General features: G+C 27.5%; 1 protein-coding gene across 1 annotated transcript in view; it reads right to left on the reverse strand.

The window, feature by feature from the left end:
- Nucleotides 1–14,274, reverse strand: part of LOC107445725 (uncharacterized) — a 51,754-nt gene extending 37,480 nt beyond the window's left edge. The window contains exon 1 of the mRNA XM_016060197.4: nucleotides 14,124–14,274. Coding sequence (XP_015915683.1) covers nucleotides 14,124–14,203 — 80 coding nt within the window. The 5' untranslated portion in view covers nucleotides 14,204–14,274. The remainder of the gene's footprint in view (nucleotides 1–14,123) is intronic.
- Between the last annotated feature and the right edge of the window lie 587 nt (nucleotides 14,275–14,861).

Genomic DNA, 14,861 nt, shown 5'->3' on the forward strand with positions numbered 1-14,861 from the left:
CTAAGGGCTGTTCCCGAGTGTATTTGGAGCGGAAGAATGATTTAAGTGGATTTGGCAATTAACAGCCGATGAAGTAACCTTTGGAAACTTGTCGTTTGAGAGCAAATTATTACGCCAAAAATTAGCGAATGTGATGAATAAAACATTTTAAATCAGTGTTGGGGTCGGGTTAGCCAGGATGGTAGGAACCTGGACTGGTGTTCGTGAGACTTCGAATTCCCCCGACCGAAGAATCCCCCCGTTTATTAAATGGTGATTGGTACACGTTAAATCTGACGAGGTAACAAAGTCCTCCAAATCCCTGTAACAAATCAATATCTCCAGTGGTATTGAATCGGAAGTTGATCACTCTCTGGTTCAGGTCAAAATTATGATCAGTGGATGAATGAATGAAGTATGATGGGTCCTCCCTATAAAACGGACTGTGACATGTGTGGAGCTGAAGTTAGATTCATGACCACAGATGGCGCCACTGAAAAACCAAAAGCGCACCATCTGCCTTAAATTCGCTTGGATTCCCATAGCAAGCTTGCTAATCTTGGCAATGGCATTAGTAACAATAATAACAAATGAGTGCCGAGGATTTATACATTTCGCCGTCAGTTGGAAATTTGCGAATATGAAATAAAGGAAAGAGTCTTTATTGCGTACTGTCAACACATAAAATTTCAAGCACAGTTACTGAAACTTACAAAAATTTTATCCATTCAGCTCTTCAGTTGTATTTTATCTTATATTATTTTATAACCGTCGCCATAAGCAGCTGACCCAATTTTGACTTCATGACAGCTCCGTACCCTTGTAATTTTGAACCCAATCCAGAAGACAAGGAAACTCCTGGATCAAGTATTGGAAGAAATTTGTCCTCGAGGAGAGCTTTTTGATGTAACTAACAACATTTGCGTTACATGGAGAGGAAAACCACAAGAACTTCCCACGGTTAATTGATGGCAAGGGCATGCTAACCCCTTGTCCGACAAAAACTGAGGATATTTTGCGTCAGCAATGTGTTCAGGCCGAGCCGGGATTGGAATTCGTATCGACCAGCCATCGCTGGGATTCGAACCTGGTGCACCTCCTCGGAAGGCGCACACTCTATCTCTTGAAAAACCATGACTCCTTTAATTGCATTGTAATTGTAAATTTTTTATGTAAACAAACTGTATAGCGCAGGCATAAAATGCACGCACCTGTACATCGACCAAACCGTAGAATAGCCCCAAAGTTTTCTTTATTTATTAGCCGTTCTGACGAGGAAAGTCGTGTTTTGATTGCTCAAAACATGTTATTTCTTATATGAGTATAAAAAGCAAAAGAAGGTTTTATTTTCAATCGTAATTTTTATCTCAATTTCCTTAAGATTATGTGCTTGGGATCATCATGTAGGCTTCTAAGAACGACGAATACAACAATTTCGAGTCACATTTATCTAAGTATTGTTTGCTCGCAGTATTTAATGAGACTGACAACAATGTTGAAACGAGCGCATATCTTTGCGAATGAGAACTGAAAGAATTTATTCAAAAATGAAATTTTACTCTGATTTTTGGGATTATTTTAAACGTTGTTAGATAATTCATTATGAAAACTTCGAATTGTAAGCTAAATAAAGAGGAAACAGTAATTTAAGTATTTAATATGATTTTACTAAATTTTTAACCTTATTAGATTTGTTATTAATATATTTTATTAGATCTAACTATAATTATATTTTATGTATTTTGCATATTATATTTTACTAAGCTGTCACACCTTCTTTATTGTAATTCAACAGTTTTTAACTATTTTGAAATTTTTTATTAGTCATTTAAATATTTTATAATTTTAATCGCATAAAACTATACCTAATAGTATGTATTATAAATAGATAAATGTATTGGGAAATTATCTTTTTTTTAAATAAAAGTTGATGGTTTTATGAAGAGAAAATTAAGCTCCCCAGAGCTCTCCTCTATATATTAAAGTTCATTTTTTTAGATTATTTTTTTCCTTTTCTTCTCATTTTGCTTGATTTAAATTTACACTTAAACAATTACTTAGATAAATAATATTCTGCTTCGGGTTTATTCAAAACGGATTGATGTGCATTTCACACCATTACAGCTCGGTATGATGTATCTCATATATTCAAAATTACAGACTGAAGTTTACAGCTATAATTAGACATCGTTTTGTGTAAGTATGAGATAGTTTTTGAGACTAATATTAGACCGTGTTGTCAGAGACACTGCATAAGGCTACCATGAGAGAGAGTATGAGGCTAATATGAGACAAGGTTTTAATTCTTTTACAGTTTCATTTTTACGACTTTCAATACTACATTTACATTTATATTACATTTAAATAAATCAAAAATAAGGACAATTGATTTTTTATAATATAATCTATTTTAAACAAATTATAAGCAACAATGAAAGTTTAGAGTTTTGTCAATGATTGATTTTAAAATAAACTCAATTCATTTTATTAAATTTTACAGACGAAAAAGAAACTTCTCTTGCTCATAAAATATCGATTTTGAGCTAATTCGTTGTATAGAATTGAAACTTGATCCAGTAATCTGGATCAAGTTAATTGTTATTTAACCACCGAAATTGAAACTTGACAATGATCCATTGAAGATTTCATCCCTAAAAATATTTTTGATTCAAGTTAATAAAAAAAAGGTTTTTACAAGCAGGCTGATACCTGAACCATTTCGTTGATTTCATATTTTGAGGACGAGTTGCATTTTTTTCAAGAAAAAAAATATAAATAATAAAAATATTTTAATTTTGATTTGACATTCAAGATTATTATTTTTGTTAAAGTAGTATAATTTCGTAAAACAAACTGTAAAAGCCACTAGAAGCTTTTTTCAAGAGGCCTTTCTTTAAAGGAAAGGCATTAAAATTAAATAATATTATATAGGAATTAAGTTCAGCATATTTATAAATAATTAGCAACTAAGCTAATTACATTATTTTCTTTACATACTCTAGATGTAATTTTGAATCGTTAATATTTTTTTTTCAAAAATATATTTCAAAACAAATATTCTATGCTGACGCTGTGAGAATCAAATTTAAGCTTATTTGATGATTAATTTCTATTTAAAAAATATAATGAAACTCCATAAGCGTGACATGATTAGAAGTATTCAGAATCACAATGTAGATAAAGAAAGATAGTAAATATTAGAAGTATCTAGGATAAAAAAAAAATTCATGTGTTTCATCGTTCATTTTGAATCAAATATTTCACTTTATTATTTACTAATCTTTTGTGGTTTTGCCTTTCTCACGTTTTTATTTTCTTGTAATATTTATTCTACATATCCTTTATGCCAAAATTCATAGCTGAAAGATGCAACTGAATAGATCCGGTAGAAATAATAGTGTGGAATTCTAGCTTTGTTAAAAATAGCAGGATTGTTTAAAGACAAAAAAAGTTACGTCATCAATAAAAATAGATTTATATTTTTTTCAATGAACTTTTTTCCAATTTTTTGATGGAAAATAAAATAATATAATAATAATAAATAAAATAATATGTTGAAACTACTTTTGCATTATAAAAAAGTATTACAACAGCAATCTTAAAAACAATAAATAAAAAAAATCTGACGAAATGCTTATATGCGAAATTTTTACTATATGCAAACAATATTTATTCCCTCAAAAAAAATTATCCCTAAATCAAAAATTGCACTAGAATGAGACCTGTAACATCTTATGACACTAATATATCATAAGCTTTTACAAGCAATATACATGGTGTTCCATAAAGACAGCCTTTGATAATTATCTTTAGAAAACTTATCAAAAACAAAAAAGTATGCAAATTGGGAGTAGAAAAAAAATTGAAAAAAAAAATTATTATTTAATCCTGTCAATTTATCTATTTAAATCTGTCAATTCACTTAACAGTAAGAAGGATATAATAAGCAACAAGACAAGATTGAATGCGGGAGAAAAGAGAGAGACGATATTTGAAAGATGATCATTATAAACATTTTAAAGTTTTAATCTACAATTAAACTTGTTTTGTTGTTTATTATTATATTTCCGTTTCGTGTTTTGTCAGATTTTTATAACAGTTTTATTTTTCCTTCCTTTAAATATTAGTCTTCAACCCCCATAATTTTCCACTTTTGATAAAGATTTTTAAAAAAAATATCAAGGTGGTCTTTTCGGGACACCCTGCATAGAAGCACGAGTCTTTATTTCACTTGAGGAATTCAAATATATTAAAAATATTGAACCTTATTGAACCTTTTCTCGAATAAGGGAAATATAACTTTATTTAAACCCATCCAACATCGCATTTAGTACAAGCTCAAGTTTGATTAAGTATTTGTTATTTATTGTCTTCTGAATAAATAAATGAAGAAAAAAAAACGTTAAATTTTTTTTAAATAGTCACATAAAATACACAATTTACATTATTTTAATGTCATCATTGTAGAATTTACTTTAACTTTTAGAGGACAATGCACTGCAACAAAATAAAACGACGAACTTATGACCTAGTGATTGGATTTTCACGTACTACGAAAACAAATCGTAAATCTTCAAAGGTCTAATTTTTGAATATGCTGATTATCTTGCATAGCGAAATTAGACACAAAAACTAACTTTTTACTGAACAAACATGGAATTATTTTTTTAAAAAAAGTTTTGTAGTTTCTTAAAAATCTCTTTGATTCCCTTAAATAGATTTGGACCTTTGGCGATAGTTACAAAAAGTGAAACTAACTCGACTTAAAGAGGTTCAAGCATTCAACCACTCTCTTGAACTGAACTATTGGGACTACATTTTCAGATTGCCTCATATTTTAGGAATTCAAAATCTTAATCCACCAAAAAATAAATAAAAGTAAATTTATTAAGAGAAACTTTCATAACTTAAAAAAATTTTATGTGAAAATCAATTAGTATACTTAAGGCTTGACACAGGAACCGTTAAGATTGTTTGAACTACTATATTGAAATGTTTGTTAAATTACAGATGGACTATATGTCAACCATAATGAATTTTTTAAATTTTTTTTCATGTATGTTACCTTTAATATATGAAATCCTATATTTTAAAGAATGCTTAGTCATTGCGCGAAAAACCTATGTAGAAAATTAATAATGTTTCACTAATTGTCTAAGCATTCCATAAAATGACTAATGAGAACCTCACAAAGTAAGAAACGATTAATATTTCTTATATTATATGTATAGTGAGGGAAAAAAAATAAAGCGAAACACCCTAAATAAAATTAGGTCTAATGATCGGAATTTCACGTAGTAAGACTCAGTTTCAATGGTTTGAAGGCTTTACCTTAAATATGATAATTAATTAGGGTTACGAAATCAGACTCAAAAGCGTACTTTCTCTGAACAAGCATACTTTTTTTAATGATGGACTTGGATATTTGACCCCCAAAATATTAGGGTTAGCAGCAATCTGGGAAATATGGTCCCCACAGTTTGGTCAGGAGATTGATCCAAAGTTTGGACCCCTTAATGCTAATTTTACTTTTTGCATATTTCACCATATCTCAAGAACTTTTTAAGCAGATTGAAAACTTTTTGCACACAATTATGAAATTCGTTTATGCAAAGATAATTCCATGCGAAAAATATATTTTGATAATTACTTATTATTTTTCATTATTTTATTTATATTCAAAACTAATGCAATTTAATACGTCGAGTACAAAATTTGAACAAAATCGGTTAATAAGTTCCTGAGAAATCAAAATATAAATGGCATTGCATTTTTAAAATTTGATAACGACTTTTTTCAATATTTTATTCTTTGCTTGCTAAAAGTATTATAAATGAACGAGACTTTACTTTAACTATAACCAGCAATTAAAACTAATAAAAAAAATCTCCCTTCTTATTTTGGAAAAAATTCAGTAATGTGAATAAACCAGTTGGTTATGATGCAAGCCGACTTTGATTTCTTAATTACGATTCATAAAACTAAAATTCCATTTCATATAATACAATTATATAAATATATTATGTAATTAAATTATATAATTATATTATATAATAATATTATATAATTATGTTATTGTAGGTCATTGCTTAAGTGATTTCTCATACTTTTATAATACTTTTATAAGGCAAAGAATAAATTATTTGTCCTTTTCATAAAGTATTATTCTACAACAATATCGATAGTATTCAACTAAATAATGACGTATATCAAATATCTCGAAAATTTTAAATATCTTTGAAGAGATGTAAAGTGATATAATATAATATAATATAATATAATATAATATAATATAATATAATATAATATAATATAATATAATATAATATAATATAATATAATATAATATAATATAATATAATATAATATAATATAATATAATATAATATAATATAATATAATATAATATAATTTTTGAATCGAGTTGTTAATTTTTCGCATATATACTTTTCGGGAAAATCCAAGGTAACGAACGAATCTATCAGATCGGTTCTTAACAGAATAAAGACAAATTACAAAAGTTGTCTCTACCCTCTATTTTTCTTTAATTTTCTACTTTATAACCTGGTAGCTTAGTTATGGAAATGTGTTTCTAAATCATTTATTTAAAGTTAATCTTAAGTAACATTGTCTTCTTTTCACCACTTATTGCCTTCTTTTCACCAAAAAATAAGTCTTTATTTTCTGGTGTATTATATTTTTGGTTTTCTATTGTTTTGGTTTCCTATTGCATTGGTTTTCTATCGTATTAATATATTTTGTTCTGGCAATCGATATTGATGCAATATTAAAAAATGCCCTTTTTGCAGTATAGCCGTGTAATTTAAAAGAGAGATTATATCTTTTCGCGGTTGATATTTTTATATTTATAACTCTCTTACTTTTGATTAAATAATTTCTAATATACAATTTTTACATATTTTTTTACTAAATATTTACTTACCAATTAATTATTCTAGAAAATTTTTTAATAATTATATATTAAGGGTATATATTATCTAACGAATTTAATATAAGTTCTTAGGAATTGTGCTAGGAGTTTTGGCATAGAATATCTAAATCTTTTCAAGAATACAACAGTTTAATTTACACCCAATAAAGGTTTTTTTATATTATTTTACTTAAACTTTAACATAAATTTCTAAAAATGTTCTTCTGTGTGCAGCGAAGTAAATAAGTAAATGAAAAATAATTGAAATTTAAAACAATAAAGATCAAATTTTATTTCTATATTCCTTCCTTGTGTGTAGGTATACTATGTATCTTAAATGTCTTTTTTACTTTCAGAATCAATTTTTATAAAAGTTTTTTTTTTATTGTACTTGTTTTATCTTCATAAATCTTAATCACAGTATTTGCTTACAAATTTCGACAACAGATCGCAGCACTACTGATAAGATTGCCAAAATTTAAATTGCGTTTTGTTCTTTTCTCTGCCAGACTTCGACTGTTCTGAAGAATTCTATTCTGAATGCTATCTATTCTGAAGAATTTTTTTTATAAATAACGCTATTTAGTATGGCTTCTTTTAATTAATACAGGGAACTGATGGTCGTTATTTTAAAGTTTAAAAAAGAAAACTACAATGCAGGTTCTATGTATAAAATCACAAAAATAAGTAATAAAAAAAATTGGATGATTTGAAATTTTCAAAACAATCGGACATATTAATTTAGTAATTATAACTTAGAAAAAGTTAGAAAATGGACATTGTTACATTTATTTATTCTCTTCAGATTTTGATAGCATGATTGAAAAAAAATTGACATTCAAATTAGTGTTTATTACAGAATCTAATTCATCCCATAGGAAAAAAGAAAGAAAGAAAGAAACTGGCATTCAAACCATTATTTTGTTTATTTCATTACGTAAAATTTTCCCATTAAACAATAATTATCTGTAGTTTCACATTTTAAAGTACAGTACCCAAAATTCACGAAATCGAACACAAAAATGTACTTTCTCTGAATAAACATACTTTTAATTATCTTTTTCGACAAATTGCGACCACTCTAATTTTTGACCCTCAAAATATTAGAGTAGCGCAAAAAAAAAAAAAGAAAAGAAAATAGTATATAGTTCCAATAGCTTAGTCAAGAAATCGGTCGAAAGTTAAGATTCTTAAATGTTAAGTACACTTCTTCTGCATTATGTTATGTCTATAAAACTGTTTAAAAGAATTTAAATAATTTTGCTCACAATTATAAAACTGGTTCATCCAAATATAATTTGATAATTACTCATTTAATTTTTATAATTATTTTTTATTTTCTAATTTAAAAAGATTCAAAGATGTACAAGCTTTTAAGTCTTTTTAAACTATGTAATTTTACATGACAAAATTTAAAATTTGAATGGAATCGCTTCTTCAATAAAACATGAAAATGCACCTTTTTAAAAGTTTTATTTTACAGAAACTATCCCATTCAAATTCTGTATTTTGTTAATTTGTTAAAATTACATAGTTTAAAATGAGGCAAATATTTGTATACGTTACTGTTAAGGAAAGTTTTGGATATTACTTATTTAAGTAATATAAAGTAATAAATAATTTTAAAAATGTATATTTTGAATGAATTTGTCTTTGGATACATGAGTTTTATAATTGTGTGCAAACATTCCTAGATTCTTTTAAGACATAGCATTTATAAACATTTCTTTGCATAACTACGTTTATTAAAAACAAAATTGCTTGAATAGTATCGAAATTTTGATTTTCTTTAAAGCAAAAAATGAATTATATTAATTTTGGGAACACCGTTCATTTTTAAAATAAAAACTCAACTGATTTAAATTATTTTTTCATGAGTAAACACAAATTATAAGTTTTTACTACGAAAAATTGTTAACTTTTACTAGATTTTAAAGTGTAGCACATACTGTACAAATGTCTAGTAAAATTGGTCAACTTTTTTCTTAGCCATTTAACTTTGGGGCAGGATACATTTTATTTTCATTTTTTCTAAACATTTTAAACAAAGTAATTCTTAATGAAAAAATAAAAAGTTTGAACAAGTTCGTCAAATAATTCGGTTTAAATAAAAATTTATAAAAACATTTTTTTTTAAATTTTGTAAATCAGAAACTATTTGACGGATTTCGCTCAAATTTCGTATTTTGTCACATAAAATTTATTAAAAAAAACTAAAGAAAATTATAGAAACATTTTTACGCCTCGCAAAACATCTGTTGATTTTTTTTAATAAAATAATTAAAAACTTTAAATAAGTATTAATAAATATTTATTCCACTGAACTATCTTTGGATAAAAGAGTTTAATAACTAGGTAAAAGATTTTTGCTATTGCGCATATAGTTTTAGAATTTATGACTAAAAACGTGAAAAGTGAAATTAGAAAGGCCCAAACTTTCAACCTAACTCCTTACTAAACATATAGAACTTTATTTTCAGAGAGCGGCCACTCTTACCCCACCTACGATTTCAATGATCAAAAATCCAAAGCCATTGAAAAATGCACGTTTGCTCAAAGAAATCATGTTTTTGTATCTGATTCCGTAACTTTATTAACAGTTAGTATTAATTAATCAATATATTTGAGGCTGGCACTTTCAATTATTTAAGACTGATTTTCAGTGCGCAAAAATCGGGCAAGAACCCACACCTCCTAAAAGAGGAAAGTCCTCTGTACGGACCAATAGAGTAGTGCAACGTAACGAACATAAACCAAAGAACATACATAGGGGAAGAAGGCTAGCTTTCATAGTCATAACCTAAACCAGTTCCCCGAAGTTTGGTGCGGTCCCTGAGTATAAAGGAAAAAACAACATTTGGGAACACAGCAGCAGAGGTTCTTGAAACAGGAATGTATCTAAGCTAAGAACTCCTCCAGCCACAGCAGGATTCTTCTTCAGTGTAAAGAACTAAAGGTATTCAAGAATAGTGCAGAGCACAATTTTCTGACTTTCTTCCATCACAAGACTGGCTACTTTAGTCGCCATACTTGAATCAAAAGGATTGTTCCGTCGAACCATCTTGGAAGCAAAAGTTTGTTCTGAAAGAACTTTGGCATCTCAAAACTCTTCGACATCTTATAAAAAATCCTTGTGGAAGAAATAGATAAAAATGGGTAGATAAGTGGCAGCTAACAGCAGAGGTTTTTGCAACCCGTTTACAGCTTGGAATTTAGGCCAAAATTGTTAGTTCTAAATTTGAAAAATTGTTACAGTTGCATGTTTTAATTAAAGAAATAACTTCAATGGCTTCAAAAACTTGAAGATTGAAATAGAAGTGGACGTGTTTCCATGCTTCCAGCACTCAAAAATAGAATTCCATTTTCAAGACTAGCCAGATGCGAATGAGAAGAAATAAAAGTGATTTGAAGTATAAACGTACAGTTGCCAACAAAGAAAAGACAAATAAAGGTGAAAAACAAAACTAAAAAAACCTCAATAGCCAAGAGTGAAACAAAAATAAAGATGAAGAAACAGAAAAAAAAAGGAAAAAAAAAAATCCCACAGCGGTTTAGAGGGCGAATCAAGGTAAAATGAATTTCCACTTGCTATAGAGAGGTAGTGAGGAAATAATGTCGTTAACAAGGGAATTAGCATTCATATGAATGAAACAAGGTTCCAGGAGATCAAGATGACCTGATGTGACTGGGGTGGAAATAATCTTGGAATTGTCGAAAGTGATTTTATGCCCAAAATTCTAACAGGGGCAGCAATTGATAATTTATTATATTATTGCTAACGGACATATCTATAGTGTTTAAGTCTAAATTTTAAAGCTCGTCTGGTTTATCTGATGTAGCCAACTTTTTTTAATCAAGTAATTCCTTGCCGCTTCATTTTCTTGGGATTACTTATTTAAGATGCATGTTCATTCGAAGGTTTTGCTTCAAATAAAACTTTTTTAACCAAATTTTGCAAACAAAACCCAAAATAACCAAAAAGCCAAATTAAGACCAAAGAACAAACCAACAGCCAGCCTAAAACTGAATCAAAATAAAAGAGCAAAGCTCAGACTAAAGAATAAAGCAAGATTCTGTGACCAAACAAACCAAAATCTAGGAACAGAACTAAGCACTAAGGTTATAGGGTAGTACACGAGTCCAAGATATATCTCATTACCATTTGTGTGAATGCTTTAAGGTAATTATTATCTGCTTTGAACCAAAATAATGAACGTGAATTGGAATGTCATGCTTTTTAATTGTACTGCGTTGATTGTGAAGTGTACTAATTTAGATAGAGCTGTAAAGAGTTTTTGTGATTCCCTATTTTCGTATATCAAATAAATTGTTTATATTAGTATGTATTTAAATTTATTGTTGACTTTAAGTGTAACTACATTGAGATGACAAAGTGTAGTTAAAAGTTTAAATTTCAAAAGCTTGTAAACGTTTTCACCAGTAAAAATGTTATAACACATTTGCGTGATTTGCATATAATACTAATGTCTTGGATAAAAGCAGAAATTTGATTGATTAAGTTTAAACAAGAGTACGCAATTCATTTAATGCTAGATGACAAATGCAAATTAAGTAGAGATAACGTCACAGACGTCAAGTACTAAATCAAGTACAAATGATATCTCTTATTGACTAGATTCTGCTAAACGAAGAAATTTTAGGTACAAGATTACGAAAGCTTGGCAGTTGAAAGCTGAAGGTAAGATTTTTATGAAAATTTTCACTAATATTAATCAATCGAAGAAATCTTGTTATCGAGATAGTTGCAAGCATAAAAGAAAACACATATTTGAGATTGAGCATGAAATAGTTTAATATGTATCCATAAAATGACTATAAGTGATTTTCAATGGTAGTCAGGACTCTCTATATAAAAAAATACAATTTGTAGATGAATATTGGAAACAGGTAAAATATTTCATAGAATGAAAAAAAAGAAAAATGAAGAAATAGAAAAACAGGTTTGAAATCACGTCATAAGTTAGACATAAACTAGTGATCTCAAAACTATGGGTCAGAATGGGCCGAAATCGTAATAGGTGTTATTTTATAACGTTGAAAAAAGTGTAACATTAAGTTAATCAAATTAATTATATATAATACATTGTCATAAACGTGATTATATATTACAATAAACGTAAGTTATGTATAATTATAAACGCAAGCTCTAAAATATACCCATTGCTATAAAAATTAGAGTATCTAGAAAAAAAATATATAGAAAGGAGTATATTCTTCGCCTAGAATGTATATTCTGTGTAGATGTATATTCTGTTCTGTCTCGAAAGAGTTGTCAGAATGGAACAAAATTTGCGTACACAAGTACAATGTTGATATCAGTAAGTGATTAAAAATCAAAGCAAAATGATCATTTATTGCAGGAAAAATGCAAATGAACGGAGATTTTTGTATCCTCTTGGACCACCAGCAGTGCGAATGCAGGATGCGATACGTTTGGGCATTGAGACATACGAATCCCTCATGATGTCCAACAGCATCTCACTCCATAATTGCTGTAAAATCACGGCTAAATCAACTCAACTGGAGTGCTGTCAAAGTTGCCGTCCCAAGTGGTCCCGAATTTGCTCGTTCGGTGACGAATCCAGTAATTTTTCAAAGAAAGAAGAAATTTTTTTTAGATAAAAGTTTTAAAAGTTTCAACGGAACATTCCATTACATCTTTTTGTCCTTTTTAAACAATGGTTATGCTACCTCGGGAAAGTATTGGTTTTAGTTATAATGCACTTCCAAAACGTACGTAAATTTTGTTTTCTCGTTTAATTCTAATTTCAATTAAAAAAGTAACTTCCTTAAATCTATGAAATAAATTGTACCTTTTTGATAATTTTACAGGGAACTTTAAAATTCTATAATTTACTGTAACGTAAAGACATTTATGGTAAACAAAAGAAGAAAAAAGAGTCATCATTCTAGTAGTAAAACCAAAATAAAAAATATTTAAATCATTCATATGGCAACGGCTCATATGATAACGGTTTTCCACAAATTCTGGTTCATAAAATTATAGTTATTACCACACATTTACATATGCACAAAACTGAAAATAAAACTGAAAAGTAAAGGAAATAAAACTGAGAAGTATGGGAACATAGAACATACAAAACTGAAAAGTAAATTTAATCGAATAAATGATTTTTATGCCATGCTCTAAGATACCATGATAAAATTACCAAATTTTACCACATTTACCAAAGTTTATCACATATTTTAGAACCAAATTTTATTTTCATTTTGCCAAAATAATTACAGGAGTGCTTCGGTAATAGTTATCAAGCTTTTCAGTCTTCCATATAGTCAAAAACATGGCAAATTTTACCAGATTCTGCTAGTTTTAACCATACTTTATTTCTCAATGTACAAAAATTTTAAGTTGGCGAAATAAAAATAAATAAGTAAAATACAAACGAACTACCTATTTCAGCTCCTGTATTATACCTGTATTATATATATATATATATATATATATATATATATATATGTATATATATATATATATATATATGTATATATATATATATATATATATATATATATATATGTATATATATATATATATATATATATATATATATATATATATATATATATATATATATATATATATATATATATATATATATATATATATATATATATATATATATATATATATATATATATATATATATATATATATATATATATATATATATATATATATATATACATATATAATACAGAAAGATATATAATAAAAAGTGTTGCAATTCATCAGCAGCCAATAATCCAATAATACTTCATACCTTTGAACGAAGAATATATTTGCTCTAACTTTCGTCAACTGCTTTTGTTCGTGTTTATTGGAGTATAATGGCTTTTTATGATTTTTAAAAATTTCTTAAATGCTATTTCATAATATATATATATTATATATTATATATATATATATATATATATATATATATATATATATATATATATATATATATATATATATATATATATATATATATATATATATATATATATATATATATATATATATATATATATATATATATATATATAATCGCTGAGTAAGTTTACTATAATCGAGTGCTCATTATATGCATTAGTATTGCTATTATAAAATTATTATTATAAGCGTGATCTTTAAAATCTTAAAAGAAAAGAAAGATGATTTTTGGATAAAGAAGATGCAGAAGAGACTCACCGATATTCGGGTACAAAGTCCGAAGTTCCGTCTTCCGTCGTACCATAGATACAATCCGACCACAGTCTATCTCCAAACATAGTGACAGACTCAAATAAATTGAAAAAGGATTTCGCAGCATCTATGAAGTCGATAGTGAAACTGATAGTGGCCCTGGATACTATCGGCTTACCCCACGTGTTCGCTGATTATACAGACTCTATTAAGAAAACTAATAAAAGCACATCTGGTCATTTTAATTCAATTTTAATATTAATTCTTAATTACTTAAGCCATAATTTTCAAGTAAAACTCATCGAGCTTGATTGAATTAACCATAAAAGTTCAAAAATTAAACTATGGAATAAATTTTGTGTATTTATCAAATGGAATTAATAAGATATATATCTCTTCAGGTGCTTTTAACTTAAGAACTTTTGCTTTCGATGTTTATCATGAGTTATTTTTGCTTTTGAATCTGCAACATATATATAAAATTAAGAGTGCGTTGAACTACAATATCGTGCTAATTTCTGCAACCTAAGTATAGTTCCAAGTTGAAACATATTACGTAAACTAAGTCACCTGAAACTTAATTAGATATATCACTAAAGTTCTTAATTCAAAAATAAAACTCGTGAATAAATTTTAAGTATTCAAGCGAAATTAATGAGATATCTAATCCGTTACATCATACTCAAGAGCTTCTGATTTCAATGTTTATCATTTACTTTAGAGGCCACGCAAATAGAAATGGAA

Source organism: Parasteatoda tepidariorum, chromosome 11 (genome assembly GCF_982258835.1).
Source record: "Parasteatoda tepidariorum strain Cologne lab strain chromosome 11, Ptep-v5.0, whole genome shotgun sequence".
In the NCBI taxonomy this organism is placed as follows: Eukaryota; Metazoa; Arthropoda; class Arachnida; order Araneae; family Theridiidae; genus Parasteatoda; species Parasteatoda tepidariorum.